The sequence below is a fragment of the Diadema antillarum genome, unplaced genomic scaffold, assembly GCF_040938485.1.
Source record: "Diadema antillarum isolate AM-2024a unplaced genomic scaffold, OU_Dant_1.0 scf00000019, whole genome shotgun sequence".
Classification (NCBI taxonomy): domain Eukaryota; kingdom Metazoa; phylum Echinodermata; class Echinoidea; order Diadematoida; family Diadematidae; genus Diadema; species Diadema antillarum.
The window spans coordinates 176,047-192,580 of NW_027270908.1; the positions used below are offsets into that span (position 1 = coordinate 176,047).

The following is a 16,534-nucleotide window of genomic DNA, read 5'->3' on the forward strand; positions in this document are numbered from 1 at the left end:
TGGTCAGGCAGTGATTTTTTTGTTCTGGTCAGGAACCGTCAGACCAGTGCCAGTGTGCAGCATTGCAGTAGAGCTAGAGGACAGGACAGGATTTAAATACAGCATGGTCTATCTTTTAGGCCAATACCAGGGCGATAGCATTTGAGATATAGCATGTACATATGCTATTGATGAAAAAAAAATTGTTGACAGCCTGGTATAGGAAGTGCACTAATGCTAGTCCTATGAATAATACTATGACTATTGTCACGTATGGACATTTTTTTTTTCCATCGGCATTTCTTTTTTCAACGAACATTGTCTACAGTATATCGTGTAGAACAATCACTGAAAAGGATTCCATTAATGAGAGACATTTTATTATGCTCGAATATCATGATAGTTCAACATTTTGAAATATTTGTGTATGCTACAAGTGCAGCAAAAAACAAACAAACAAAAACAAAACAAAGCAAAACTCCTATCCTACCCCTTTCGTTTTCTTTGTTCTGTGACCCTTGCCCCTCCCAGACAGTGCATGTTGTGTGTGTGTCCAGTAACACTGTCTTGTGTCTGCATACCCTGTATGTTTGTCATTTTGCCTCTGACGAAAATTCTGCTGGGATCAAAAGCTGAGGCCTCTTTTGAATCGATCATGCTAAAGGTGAACACACTTCTATCTTCATTCTCTTCTTTAAATTGATCTTTTCCACCCTACTTGCAGATAGTGATACTTGCAAGTGAAAATCATGGGACCAAAGAGATCCCGCTCAAGAACCAGGGAGGGTGCACGCTCTTCTTCTGTGGACAGGGAGCAGGTTGAGGTTCTCGAAGTACCAGCAGATCAACGAAAGAATTCCCCAACAAGGAAGGGGGCCAGTGAGGTCGACCACTTAGCCAGCACTCCCCTAGGTACACCCTCCAGCAAGAGAGTCAAGCGGGGTAATAATCAGTTTTCCCCACTGAATGACCTGGAGCCCAATCCCAACAGTGGTCATGGTGCAGAGGTCATGATCATCAGCCCCTCTGGGCCCTCTTCTAAAGATGCTCTAGGTGACCAGTCGGGAAGCAGTGATGAGTCATTCAAAATGGTCCGCAGAGATGCTGTAGTCATGCACGAGCGCTCGCCCTCAACTGAACTGTCAGAGTCATTTGGCAGTGTGTCCCTTCAAGATTCATCCTCCTCCTTCCAGCAGTCGGACCTGGAGAATGGGAATGATGTCCAAGATGGTAGCCCTGGCAACGATTCAGAAGACAACAGTGAGATCAGAGATTTTTGTGACTCTCCGAAAGATGCAGTGAGTCCACCCTACAAGTGAGTAACCATGTGTTAGCCAGGCATGATCATGTGAAACTGTATTTTTCTAGTATTTAATTTTCTCAGTAATGACAGTGTTACATTACAAGAAGAATCAAGCATGTACAAATGTAACAGTTGTGAGCTACAATTTTCGTCTCTCAATCCACCCCAGTGCATTATGAAGCTAATGACGGAATTTGAGTTACAGTTTGCCATGCAGAGTTATCAAAGTAATGTTTTTTTCAATAATTTCTGTTCTTGGTCTTTCTTCTTCTTTTTTTCGCATCAGAGTAGGGCTTGACAAAGCCCTCCTTGAACACTTTTCTTGAACATGTATGTATATTAATGACTGGAGTAAAAAGATAATGTTGTAGTTAGACAGCGCCACTATTGCCATGCTCACACATCCTCAACCAGCATGTAGACATGAAGGTACATAATTTCTATGAGGCATGTGACATTATTGTATTCCATAGATAACCTACATAATGCAGGTCCAACTGATAACATGGGGATGAGCGGAATTTCAGGTTTCCTGCTTAGTGTCCCATGTGTAGAAACCGAAATGGTCCTAAATCTGAAATCAATCCCAATGAGTACACACTTGAAACAAAACTTGTGTGTATATAAAATTCTTGATGATGTCACATCTATGCCATATTATTACCAATGATACCCGTAGTTGCCCTGCTTGCTTGGTTCACTAAAAAGAATATTCCAGGTAGCCACCCAATCATCCCACCCGATGTACCTACTCCTACTGCCGGGGGGAGTGAGACTACCACTAAGAGGCCTCGCCCAAGTCAAGTCCCTTTTTGGAAAGGTCTGTGTTCTCGGCTATGAGATTGGGCCACAGACGGAGGAACCTGTGCCCATTTTCAGCCCACTGAAGGTCAGTTTTCTCTGCCTCGAGACCAAAAAGATTCCCCAAAACGGGTGGCGTAGAGACGAGAGGCATCAACTCGGAGAAAAGCTCAAAAGCCTTGAGATTTGCGAAGGCCCAGATGCTGTTATATCAGAAATGATGCCAGACTCTGTACTGCTCCTTGTCTCCGAACTACAGCACGCACCAAGTAAACATATCACCAGCTATGATGATCAAAACTTCAAACATCTATTTACTGTTGGAAACATGAAAAAGGTAGAGATATTTTGTTGGATTTTTTTTCTCCCATAAATCCTTAACTTGTACACGTACTGTTGGTTTTAAACAACTGTGGATTTTTTAAATAAGCGACTGCACCTTAATCCTGTTTTCTGTGGGTTTCTAAAAACGAGTCTTGTCCTCAAACAGGATGTTATGTTCAGCTTGACACCGCAATATTTTTCAAAATGCATGCTCTTATTCTTATCCCTGTATTGTGTACCTGAGCTCTATGGCAAAAGTGTTCCAAGTAAAGCCAGCCAATCATGGCACTCAAAATAGTGGTTTGTTTAGCTAGTCTTACAGAAGGTGGAACAATTATCGAAGAATTTGGTTGAAATGGTTATAGGAAGACCTCAGATGGCTTGTCCCATACTTTCTTGTGTCTTGTGTCGTGTGTGAATACCTATATGTAGAACTGCATTCTTTCGGAACTTTTTCTCTATTTTTCAATTCCAAGAATTATTGCATTGAGCATTTGTTGAAATACAGGTAGAGATTGTTTTATTCATGGCATAAACCCAGATTTCCAAATGAATACTACAAGTTGCACTATTTTTCTCCTGTCTTTCAAGAACCTTGCAAAGGAGCATTTGGACATATGCAAGCAGGTTGGATTGTTTTTGGACCCGTCTGCAAGCCATGGTCCCAGTGTCTTTCATTACCTTGATGGGTACGAAGAAACGACTTCCCGAATACTGTTTGATTGCGGTGGAGATGACGCTAAACCATGCGTTATGTTTGCCGGGGCAAAGAATTCGGGAAAGTCGACGTGCATTCGGTACATCATCAACAACCTGCAGAATAGGTAAATTCTCATGTTCGGTGAAAACCAGAGTTCTTTATTTACTACTTATAAAGCTATAGCCCATATGTGGAGAAAAGGTTGTCAAACATTAGCCCAGCAAGATCATGCTCTTCTGTGCACATTTGCCCAAAAATTGTGGTACACTGTAATCATGTGCCTCCAAATTTTACTCTGTTTCATGCATGTGCTGTATGGGCACATATAAATCATTCCACCTACATTGTATCCCCAGCATCTTATAGCTGCATAATTACAGCCAGCAAGAACTTGCAAGATGGATTATGTAAACTAAAGTTGGTTTACGCATGCCTCAAATCATGCTTGTAAACCATGTGCAATACTCACTTGCCAGTTTTAAGAAATCACAAGAGAACTAGAGATTTTCCTTTCCATTGGACAAATCTGTATTTAATTTTACATATGTAAGCATAAACATCTCTAGACTCTCCAGCTATTATGTTTGTAAATATCAATTTCAGAAACCATATAATATTATATAAATGGTGATCACTAAATAAATGCAATCTAAATGTTGCTTTGTTGATTTCTTATACATTAGCCTCTCCATATCTGTTTCTCTCTAAGGATATGTGTCACATACCGTATGTGTGCACATGTGTGTATTGAAAATATTTGTCTCTTTTATGTGTTTATGTATTTTCATTTGTCTTTGTGCAGGGGACAAGATGTATGCTACCTGGAATGTGATCCAGGACAGACCGAATTTACTGCGCCAGCCATCCTGTCTCTACATGTAGTAAGACAGCCTCTTATAGGTGAGCTTGGAACTTAAGTAACGTTAGAAAAAATGCTCCAAGGCCATGTGATGGCAGAAAATGTCCTGTTTTCATCGGTGAATTCATTCAAAGAAAGTGTTGTAGTATATCATTGTTCAAAATTCATAAGTTATGATGCAAATTATATTAAGATATTAAGTTAATTCTCAAAATCCCCAGCATTATTGATGTACTGGAATTTTAATGCAACCAAACTTGTCTCAGCAGCCACCTGCCTAATGTTGACACTGCATTCTTCCAGAGAGAAATCACTTGTTTAAAGACGTCAGATTTATGTACTGTAGTGGCTCCCTGTTCAGTGTAGCCAGTACAGTAGCCAACTACATTGTACTTTCCTCATTTCTTGGGCAATACTGCATTGTACATAGCAGCCACAGACTTCACAATGAGAACCATCTCTCAGCATTGGTATCAGTCATTATCTTTTTTTTTAATGACAGAGTTTCTTCTCATGTGACCTACCTAATGTGCCTTCTCTATATATATATATTTTTTTAATGGGGGGGGGGGGGGGAGTGGCAAGGGCAACCTGATTTGATTTGCCTGAAAAAGTAAAAAGCTATGAATACTGAACCACAATTTGTTGAACATTTGTTTTTTATTTGATGCAACAATTCTCACTATCACCTGTAAATAAAATTATTTTGTCGCTACTGGTTGGTTCATACGCTGGCCGTATTAAAGCTACTTACAAATGAATGATATGATCATACGATTCGTAAGCACCCACACATAACACATGGGGTCTAACTTTTGGTGTTCACTTGTGCACTTCCCTGAATGTGGAATTCCATGATTTGTTTTTCCTCCCCACCAGGACCTCCTTTCACCCACCAGAATGTACCCATCAAGGCTTATTTTCTTGGGGTTGTCAACGTTGCGGAGCATGCCGACCGTTTTTTGGAAATGATTTCTGTCCTGTTTGCGGAGTACAAAGAGAAGTTCTCACATCTGCCTCTCTTCATAAACACAATGGGATGGGTCGAAGGTTAGTTGTGGGTGACTCGCGCTCCCTAATGTGTCACCTTTACGGTTGACAGGCTTTCATATAATGTAAGGCCAGGTTTATGCAATCCTACACACGTTTCATTTCATTTCATTTATTTCCAAATTCTCATTAAAATACATGTGACAAAGAACAAGGTGAAGATGATAACATTACATTCGGTAATAGTATACATGTACGTGAAAGTAATATCTGTGGGACTAATCACAACTTGTACCCAAAATCATTTTCAGTGAATGCTCTATTGTGAACAATCTTATAGTTCACACAAGTGGGCTGTCATCTTAAGCTGATTCTTTTTTTTGTCATTTATCTTGTCCTTCAAAATGATAGCCAGCTTTAGATCTGTGACGCGAATGCTAAAACAACACTAATCAGGCCAAAAAAAAAAACGTGCACAAGATAGCTGTTTCCATTGCTCAACCCAGGAAGCTGCATTGTCTTAGCGTTCACATCACAAATCTAAAGCTCGCTATTCTGACAACCAGGGGTGAAGCATCAAGGACCCAGGTTTTCTCCATGAGTACATTAAAGGGGAATTTACCCCAAATATGTTTGTGGATTGAGTGAATGCAGCAATATTGGTAGAAAACATCAGTGAAGTTTGAGGAAAATTAGAGCATCAGTTCGAAAGATGTGAATTTTTAAATTTTAAGCACCATCATCGCCAGATAAGAAGAATACAACTGTTTGTTATGTGAGGATGTATAAAGAAAATATAAAGAGAATTCCACAAAGTTTACACTCTGTCAGTAGCAACTATTCCCCCCGCTGTTTTCAGTTCAAAGTGGCAGCTCAATTTACTAGTACATTACGTTCAAAGATGTCAAACATTGCCATTTGCAGGTTTGGGTTTGCGACTGCTGAAGGAGGTTGCCCGCATCACTCAGCCCACACACATGGTGCAGATGGACCCGCAGGAGCAACCAGTGAGCTTACTTCAGAAAGATGATGGGGATGGATTCTTCCAGTTGAAGTTCCAACAGGTCAATGCACTCCATGAACCTCAGATGTTCCTACCCATCAAGGCCAACCCCCAGTCTGACAGGTACTGAACTTTGACCTTGAAACATTTGTAGTACTTAGTCATATGTATATATCATCGTTGGGGTTACAAGACCTCATATACGATCTACAAAATGTCAAATGTTCAGGAGAGCACAAAAACATGGCAGCCAAAGCACTATATCAAGTAGGAGAGCCTTTCCTTTGACATGCCATGGTGGCTTCATTTTTGGGGTAAGACAGCTAGGATTTGGATAGGACATCACTTAACTGATTATCTGACCATTAATCCACAAAAGTCATTTTCACCAAATTTTCAGATACGAGGTCTTGTCACCCCAGCGACGAATTATATCATTCATGTGACACAAGAAATGAGTGCAGTGCTTTGGTCATCTACAGCTTTGTAAAAATCAGCTGTGTAGTTGGGGGGGGGGGGGGGGGGAGTCAATAAAGGGAAAAGTGAAGCATTTAAAAGATATGGGGATAGGAAAGGATAACAATCAGTTTCTTTGAAGGAAGGTTATATTGATATCTCTTTATTTGTAATCATAATTTGAAAAAGAGTGTTTAACAATAAAATATGGAACTTGATGTACGTGTATGTAGTGTCTCGTGAATGCTTGTGTGCAACATACATTTTTTGAATATCTGATGAACCTTTGCCATGGCATTCATGCTACATGGGGTAAAACTTTACGGAATGGGCTACTCCCACAGTTTGTAATTCATTCCTTTACAGGGGATGGCTAGGACCTGATCAGTGGGAATCAGTGGGAATGCTGGGGGGTGATTGTTCCAATCCCTGTGGGATTCATTTAAGAGTACATTATATCTATTGTTGTGTGAAAATTATTTGCTTCAGAATGGTCTCATATTCAAGTAATGTGCAGTTTAATCGTCCCGTCACTGTACAGGCATGCTAACCTGGAAAAGGCCCCCCCCCCCCCCCCCCCCCCCAGTCTTTTTAGGGTTAGTGACAGTGAATACACATTGCTTCCAATTATCGAGGTATGAAAACATGCTTTTTATCTTTATTGGATAAAGCATTGCCAAAGTAACCACATATTTGGAAAATTGTCTTATAAAGTGAACTTTTCCCAAATGATGTTTGCTTTTCTAGCACATGTATGTGCATTTGTCAGTCATTTTCATTTGCCACTCTCAAAAAGTAACATGGGAGCTTTAATCAGATCGAGTGAGTACACTCTGGAGTATTCTTCTCCAAGATGTCTCACTCCATGTTGTAACGAAAGCAAAGTCATGATATGGTGGATGAGACTTAGGGAGACAGTTTAGGGATTTGACTCTGATTGGGGCTTGAGATTGTCATGAGAGTCTTTAAAGGGGATGGCTAGTAACCGATCAGTGGGAATCACTGGGAATGCTGAGGGATGATTGTTCCAATCCTTGTGGGATTCATTTAAGAGTACATTATATATCTACTGTTGTGTGAAAATTATTTGCTTCAGAACAGTCTCATATTCAAGTAATGTGCAGATTAATGCCCCGTCACTGACCAGGGACGCTTACCTGGAAACATTAAACTGCACATTACTTGAATATGAGACCATTCTGAAGCAAATAATTTTCACACAACAATAGATATATAATGTACTCTTAAATGAATCCCACAAGGATTGGAACAATCATCCCTCAGCATTCCCACTGATTCCCACTGATCAGTTACTAGCCATCCCCTTTAATGTTGATATCGGTCAACATTTTTGTGGAAGTGCAATACTTGGGCATAACATATGAGACAAATGTTAGTCAAGAATCAACAAAATATCAGAATAGATCAAATAGCAGTAAACTATACTGAATAGTTACATGTATGATGATGATAATGACAAAGATGTTAGTAGTACTATACTGCCGATATTGATTTTATTGCTGTTTTGAATGTTGCTTATATATGTTTTTACTCACTTTTTTTTTCAATTTCATATTCACTTTTTTTTTCAATTTCTTATTTATTTATCTGTTTTGATTTTAATTTTGTTTATTCTCAATTCTCTTTCCACTAGCACCCAGTCGTCATCTCAACGAGAACTGAACCTGTTGGCAGCTCTCACCCCGTTGCTTGACCCCGCCGCCTTGTTCAACCAGTCCAGAACGGCCAAAGGTTTGACTAGTGTCTGTCCTCGTGTGGTGCCTTGGGACCGAGTGTCAGTACACGCTTGCCACGCTAAGGTTTCTCCAGATTATCTGCTTGATGTTGCCAATGCGAACATACTGGGACTGTGCTGCACATCTCGGGAGGAGGTGAGGTCTTGGAAAAAAGGCTACCTTGAGGTCATGTTGCATTCAACAAGAGAGGATATGATTAACTGTAATATACTGAGGAAAATGAAGTCATAACGAAAAATGAAAAGATTTCTCACAATCTTGGTGTTATCAGATTCATGATTTGTTGAGAAACCATGCATCATACCAGGAAATCATTTACTGTTACTGATGTGATATAAACATCAAAAGAATAATTTCTTTAGGAAAGAATAATGTAAGATAGTTTGAATAATTTCCACCATTCTGTGGAGGTGATTTGGGGGAAAAAAAAGAATCATTTGATTTTCTGATAGCTATTTTTTTTCTTTTTATCGTCAAATGATTTTGTAATCTCTTATAAAGTTTGTCTGAGGCCACTAAGTTCTTCAAACGTTGTAGTGATTTGAGGATAGGGGTGGAGCCATTGACCTCTTCCCTCCCCACCCACCCCCCCCCTCCAATGTCTTGTTTAATCAACAACTGTGATTATTCTTTCAAATGTATTCTCTGTAATTTTTGTTTTTCAGAAGGTGCATTCTTTTTTGTAATGCTGTGCTTCTCTTCTTCTTTTGTAAATGAAATAATGTGTAGATGAAAAGAGTTGGAACCCAAGAGGTGAATGGTTTGCGCACTTTCAGTTCAACTCCGGTCAGCGAATGCCTTGGTGTTGGTAAGTTTTTGTTGTACTCCAGTTCTGTGTTGGCCAATAACTAACACTTCCAATTCACTATGAAACATAAATACAATAGTCACAATTGAATTAGATTTCAAGATTATTGACTGTATCCAATGACATCTATGACTATACCAGATCATTTTTACAGTCCATGAGAATTCCTTACAAGTTAATAGTTAGTGTGAAAAAAGAGTACAATTTTACAAGCAAAATAGTGAAAACTGATTAAAATCGGATAACAGTACCAAAGTTACCATATGTTTATGATTTGCTTATAAGTGCAAGACAGTTTTTTAACAGTTGATTTGAATATGCAAATGATTTAGCTGATGATGTCATTACCTGACCATTTTCCATAGCTTATGTACAAAGATTTTTAAAAAATGACAAAACTTAAAATGTTTTTGCTTGATATGTGTAAACCATGATGTTGTTCCAGGCTTCAAACTTATTAGTTAGACATGTTAAGATTTGAGATGGGGCATAGTTTTTTATCAAAAACATTTAAAATGTTAAAGATTTTATGTACAAAGTATCCTGCTGAGGTTGTGAGGTGATAGCCATCTTCAGCTCACTATCTGCATATTTATAATGACTGTTCAAGACCTGCTTTGTGAATAGCATAACTTGACGATGACTTCCCTGCTTTTCATCCAGCTTTGATCAAATTTTCACTGCCTTGCTTTTCAGATTTTGAAGTTTCTTGTTTAGACTAATCTGTACCTGGTCCCGAATTCTCCTTTACTACAACTGAATTAGTCTGTTACATAAATAAACTGAGAATCAGGTATGGCTGCAATTTCAATGAACTTGTGCTGATAATTGCAATGCTTTCAGTTAAGCAACATGACACCTACACTGTGTCACATTTCTCGTGTACATTGGACTGGCCAAATTTACAGCCAAATTTTATTCAAATTTGCTCAAGAGGCATATAGGTGTACTATGAGTAGAAGCAAACTTTTGTGGCTTTTGGATGTGCTGCCCTCATCTCTGACAGGGTCAAAGGTCACCCGTGCCAATGGCCAATTTATACAAAAATGTACATCTTTCCCCTACACATTTCATTTAAGCTGGGTATGAAGCTCCATGGTTAGTCATTCAAAATTATCCCCTTATTTTTTGGTGATGCTGCCATCTGTATTCTAGACTGTTATAGGCTTCCATGTCATATTGCTTGTGGGTGTTCCACCAGCCACATACATAAAACGTATCTCGCCACATATCGTTCAATATTGATGTGGATTTATATCGTTGGAAAATCTAGACAGAGATTGTTTTTTGTGACAGCACTCTCAATCTACTGACTTTCATAACGTTGACTTTCTCTGATATATCTGTGTCTTTGCTTTATAGCAATAGTGCCTTGCAATAATTTCAGATCAAATTGTAATTGTTATATTAGAGCTCTTTGAATGAAAAACTAATTTTGAGGGCTTTTTTTGTTGTCTTGATGTACTTTGCTTATGAACTGCATTTTTTGAATGGTGTAATTTCACATGAAGGAATTACAGTATAACTGATTCAAGGGATGCTGTAACAAATGATAATATATACCTGTAAATATGGTATTCTTTTATTGGTATACCCTGTCACTGCCAGATAACATGTAATAAAAGAGGACAACAGTAATTTTGAAATTTTACTCCAGGCATTGCAACCACATCTTGTTCCTATTCATCACTTTTTATGCCTCCGCCACGAAGTGGTGCCGGAGGCATTATGTTTTCGGGTTGTCCGTCCGTCCGTCCTTCCGTCCGTCCGTAATGAATTTTGTGGACAAGGTAACTATCAAAACCTTTTGAGGTATCCTAATGAAACATGGCACATATGTGTATTAGGGGGTGAAGTTGTGCCTATCAACTTTTGGGTGCACATGCTCAAGGTCAAAGGTCAAAAGGTCAATGTCAAATACATAAAATTTTACTATTTCCACCATATCTATGCAATGCCTGAAGATATTTTCATGAAACTTATTGTATACGTGTATTACCCAATTAAGATTCTCTGGTGAAAGTTTGGGTCATGAGGTCAAAGGTTAAAGGTCAAAAGGTCAAGTAAAAATATTAAAACTTCTCCTTTTTCCCTGTACCTTGGAAATTGTTCAAGGTATCTTCATATCTTCATGAAACATAGTATATATACATGTACTGACTGACAGTGATTACCTAGAGAATTTAGGATTCATGGGGTCAAAGGTCAGGGGTCAAATGTCAAGGGCAACACTTCAAAATTTTATTATTTCCTTTATGCAACACTTGGTGTATGCATGTATAACCTAATAGAGATTCTCTGGAAAGTTTTTTTTCTTTTGTTTCTGCCTCAAAGGTCAAAGGTCAAAGATAAGTGAAAGTGCTGAACTGATTTTTTCCTCCATATCTCGGAAGTGGCTCAAGTTATCTTGAAACGTACTACATCTATTGTATTTATGCATGTTCTGCCTGACAGTGATTATCTTATGAATTTTAGGGTCAAAGGCCAGATGAAACTGGTAACAATTTACTATTCAATACAGAAATTGCACTTTTTCTCCATACCTTGAAAATTACTAAATGCATAAACCTATGAATTTGTCAAAGTCAAGTTAATGTCCTTAAATCCCAAATACATGCTCTCCTATTCATCCAATTAAACCTAGGTCAAGGAAGGTGAACATTCAACACATTTGTGACAAACTTGTAATTTTAATATTTTGCCAATTTTGTGAAAATGTAATCACAGATTGTCCACATGTACTATCTAGACCTATTAGGAGAATCATGCATTATGGCGGAGGCATACCAGTCGCCATAGCGACATTTCTAGTTCTTTTTTAATATCTCCCCTCTCGATGTCATACAGAGACCATTTTTGGCAGGAACTGGGCATTGCCATATTTGATATTTCAAGATTAAGTGTATCTCATCTTTGTTTTCAGTGTTCAAATATTTCCCCACCAAAATTATCTCTTCAGTTCTACTTATGTTTATGTTACATCTATTTATGTGGTATGAAGCTGTGAAATAATGATATAAAACTATCATGAAACTTCTCCACCTGCTTAAGAAGAAAAAAAGGCATTCAAGAGCATGTGTCACTAAGAACTATATCATGTTTATGAATTTGAAAGTTGCACAAAAGTAGAGTGACATTTCAAAGTATTATACAGAAGAATTTTCAGTGCCCAAGTAGTTACTTCAAGTACATCCAAGACATAATTTTGAAATGAGTTTCATTTGGTCTCATCTCCCCATTTCAAAGTTGTTGTTGTTTTTTTATTTAAATGATAAAGAGGGTTGCAGTTGCATATATCTAATGAAAAATATGAAAGTGTTGTGAACTCTGCTCCAAGTCCCCCATTTTGATTGAAGGGTTTGTCATCAAAACAAAGCTCTTAATGCTTTATTTCTCCCTTTGATTACTTTGCGGGAAAAAAAGAATTGTTCTTTGTGTGTGTGTGTGTGTGTGTGTGTGTGTGTGTGTGTGTGAAATATCTGAATCGATTCTCATCACACAAGACATCTTCATAGTTGAGATTCTTGTATGTACATAATAAGCAGTGTTGACATATATAGCATGCTGGGTTGAATATTGAAGGTCAACTTTGCTCCATAGAATGAATGATTGATTTTCTTATTTTTTTCTTGAGTATTTTAGGGTTTTTTCCCATGACTCAGTGGTTTAAGTTGTAAAAAATAGCTTCCACAAAACTGATAATGCACTTACATATCACAAAATACTTTTCTGACCCTTTTTATGACTAAATGTGTGGGTGTGTGTTCTATTTGTGTTTGAATGCATGGGTGTTGTGTGAGTACCTGTGTACTAGTATGTTGTTGTTTTTGTTGTGTGTGTACATGTGTGTGGTAGTGTGTTCTCTGTTTGTGTGTGAGAATGATCGTGTTTTTAATGGGCAGCTGAGTAGGAAGAGGCTATAAAGAGAAGAAAGAAACAATGTGAATAGATGGAAAAACATCAATAAGTGGAGGAAGATGGCAGCAAAAGGGAAGTGAATCAGAACAAGGAAAAAGAGAAGAAGGTGAAAGCGAAGTGAAAGGAAGCTGGAAGAAAAAAAAAGAAGAAAGAAGAGAAGGAAAGTGGATGGGTGGGGGAGAAAAATCGGAAAGAAACACTTTATTTTTAGAGGTAATGATACCAGGGAGTCCCTATATGATGACTTGTGTTTGACAAATATCAGTAACAAATTGATACTAGGCTCAAAATATTATGCTCAAAAGTATTCAATTCATGCCCATGCGAATGCCCATATTAATGTGTGAAGTGTCATTTCAATATGTCTGTGCGTCATCGAAATGAATCTTCTTCATTCTTGTTTTTGTTTTTGTTTTTTTGTTTTTTGCTACAGGTATCCTACGGAATATAGACCATGAAAGGAGGAACTTCTACATCCTACCGGCTGTGCCTGACGATGATTTGCCACGGATAAACACACTTGTCATTGGTGCACTGTCCGTTCCAGATTGTATTTTCAATCAAGTACGTTGAGTCCCTTTCATAATAATCTAGCATTTCTTCTGTCCTTGTGTATGTAAGGCCATACCCCACACACACACAATCAACATGATAATTTGTGTGAGCCATAGAAGAGATTTATTGACCTTGTATCATAAGTAAAAAAAAAAAATTAAATAAAATCATTTCAATGAAGCAGTTTATTAAAAAAAGCAGATCTTTCATTTGTTGTTTTAAATTCTGTGTGTTTGTGGCTAGTGAGATTTATCTAGAATGTTATGTGCCTGTACATTGAAATGACAATTCTGAAATATGTGAAGTGCCATTAAATCATTCACAGGTATGAGATGCTTTCACAAATTATCCTTTTTTCAAAACTTGCCAGGCTTCAGTGAGGAAGGAAGCATGTAAAAATAGGTGGTGTTAAACAGATTTAAAATGAGAGCAAGGTTGTACACTCCTCAAAACCTAATAGGTATCACATAGATGCATTCTTTCGGTCATGTTTGCAATCTTTATATACTGTAAAACCATGAATTTCTTAGTGCATTTTGATTTTGCATATTTGCGAGAGTCAAGATTCAAGAAATTAAATGCATGCCAAAGTTCTCGTCTCCACTATATGCATTGAATGCCAGTGGCAATTCGCAGAAATTTCACACCATGAAAAAGATTGTTGGTTCCAATTCACATAAATTTCATGCCACAAATATTTCTGGTTTTACAGTGTGCCAGCACCAAATGAAACAGTATGTGCAATGTTTATTGCTACATTGTATGTGAAATCATCCGTTTGTGTTGACTTTTTGTCAGGTCTTATCAATGAAGCAGGAAGCACCCTACGTGTGCCCGAAGTATGACAATGAGATCACCGGCTCTCGACCACTCAAGGCCAAGTCTTACCTCAAGAGATAGGCGTTAAAGACATCCGAGGGTCTGTGAAAGGTGACCTTAGGTGTTTGAGTATCCTCATCGTGGCAGTGAAAGCGATACGCAATCCAGCTCGTGTGACTCCTCATGAAGAACATCAGATTACTCTCTCCTTTCTAAAGGCCTGACAAGGGAAACTCCACTCCATCCCCATTCGGACGCAAATAGCATTAGAGTAATATCGAACAATGCAGTTGGCTTTAACCCTATTCTAACTGGGCTATTTGAAACCAAGTTTTTATGGGGGGCAATTTGACCCCCTCTTCAGATCTCGGCCGCTGATCACATGATCGCCACAAAATTATGCCTGAAGATAGAGCCGGATGTCAACTATAAGATTACATGGTCATACAATAGAAAAATATTGGCTTTCTATTTTTAGTAGATTAATTATGCAAATTTATGCATGAAATCATATTTTCACCTATAACTCCATTAAACAGGCTGAAGGATTGCTAAATTTTTGTGTCAGAGCTCCTCAAGACATCAAACAATTTTCTTGTAAAAGATAGCACAATCAAAATCATTTTCTTTTGTTTTTTATTGCTTTGTTAATTTCTTATGTATTTTATTGTTTTGTCGACCTTTTGTTTTCTATTGTTTTTTGCCAAAATTTGGTGCAGGCACTTTTCAAGCTTATCTACATTAGAATTCATTAATTTTGATTGTTAAAAGTTGAAATAATCTAATTTATATCAGTTTAACCAAAAAACACAATTTGCATTGGATTTGCACACAATATCATGAATTTGAGGTGTTTTCGGGTTAAAGGGAAGGTAAACCTAAAGAGCAATGTGGATTGAGTGAAAGCAGCAACATTAGTAGAACACATCAGTGAAAGTTTGAGGAAAATCGGACGAACGATGCAAAAGTTATGAAATCTTAAAGTTTTGGTGTTGGAACTGCTGGATGAGGAGACTACTAGAGGATATGACGTATGAGTGGACAACAATACAAAGAAAATATAAAGGAAATTCAACAAAAATTCACTTTTCTAGAATTATGAAAGAGCAATGGACCAACCTCTTTCAGAAAGCAGGGGGAATAATTGCTACCCTTAACATATGTCAATATCAAGTTGATGGAATTTGTAATTTTCATGAAAAATTGATTTTTGTACAATTTTCTTTATATTTTCTTGGTATTGTTGTCCACTCATACGTCATAACCTCTAGTAGTCTCCTCATCCAGCGGTTCCAACACCAAAACTTTAAAAATTCATAACTTTTGCATCGATTGTCCGATTTTCTTCAAACTTTCACTGATGTGTTTGACTAATGTTGCTGCTTTCACTCAATCCACATTGCTCTTGGGGTTTATCTTCCCTTTAACATGCATATGCAAAACATTACGTAACTTCAAAAAGATGTACCCAGACGTCGCAAATTGGGTCTCAAAATATGCGGGGGACTTCAATGAAAAAAGTCATGAAACGACTCGGCAAAATCTTTGCGCATTGCGGAATCGTGGCGCGAGATGCCCCCCTCCCAGATAGAATAGGGTTAAATGATGGAGGTTAAGGAGTCTTCAAGCTTGTCAGAATTTGATATGACATGATTTGATATTGATCAAAATCTCATGTGCAATTTGGTAGAACTGATGATGACATCTCATCTCAACTCTACTGTTTATTTGTTCATAAAATATTTGCCCCTTTTTTTCGAGTAATTTAGCAAATGCATCAACTCTAGTGAGTATCCATTCAAAATCATTTACAACTCTGGAAGGATCAGAAGTTGTGGCTGTAATTGTTAATAGTATAGTACGTAAACGATATGTGTACAAGCCAATGGGGAGACGTTGTCGTTTGGTTTCCAGGTAACTTTCACTGCTCTGTATGTACCACCCTACTGTCCAGCAAAGTGAACTCCAACCTCAAGTGGACTTCCCCCGTGAAAATCTGAGGTGACCTCCTCATGAACACTTTCAACCTTTTCAATCACAAGAGCTGCAATTTCCTCCAACCCCATTGACAATCTCGCCCTCTTGAAAACAGAACTCCCCTTCTTGAGAACAGAACTCCCCTTATTGAAAACAGAACTCCCCTTCTTGAAGACAGAACTCTCATTTAAAATCCAAAGCATGATGAAATCCAACTCTACAGAGAGGCCGGAAACTGTGTTTAAAAGATGACTGTGGAATGATACATGTAGTATCACTGGGATA

The 16,534-nt window shown here is 38.0% G+C and overlaps 1 protein-coding gene across 1 annotated transcript; it reads left to right on the forward strand.

Moving 5' to 3' along the window:
* The first annotated feature begins 728 nt into the window (after positions 1-728).
* Positions 729-14,353, forward strand: LOC139728406 (polynucleotide 5'-hydroxyl-kinase NOL9-like). The gene is made up of 10 exons (XM_071639349.1): positions 729-1,294; positions 1,991-2,420; positions 2,999-3,231; positions 3,910-4,007; positions 4,846-5,016; positions 5,881-6,082; positions 8,070-8,307; positions 8,902-8,980; positions 13,332-13,462; positions 14,252-14,353. The coding sequence occupies exons 1-10, from the start codon at positions 729-731 to the stop codon at positions 14,351-14,353; spliced, it is 2,250 nt and encodes a 749-aa protein (XP_071495450.1).
* The last annotated feature ends 2,181 nt before the right edge of the window (positions 14,354-16,534 follow it).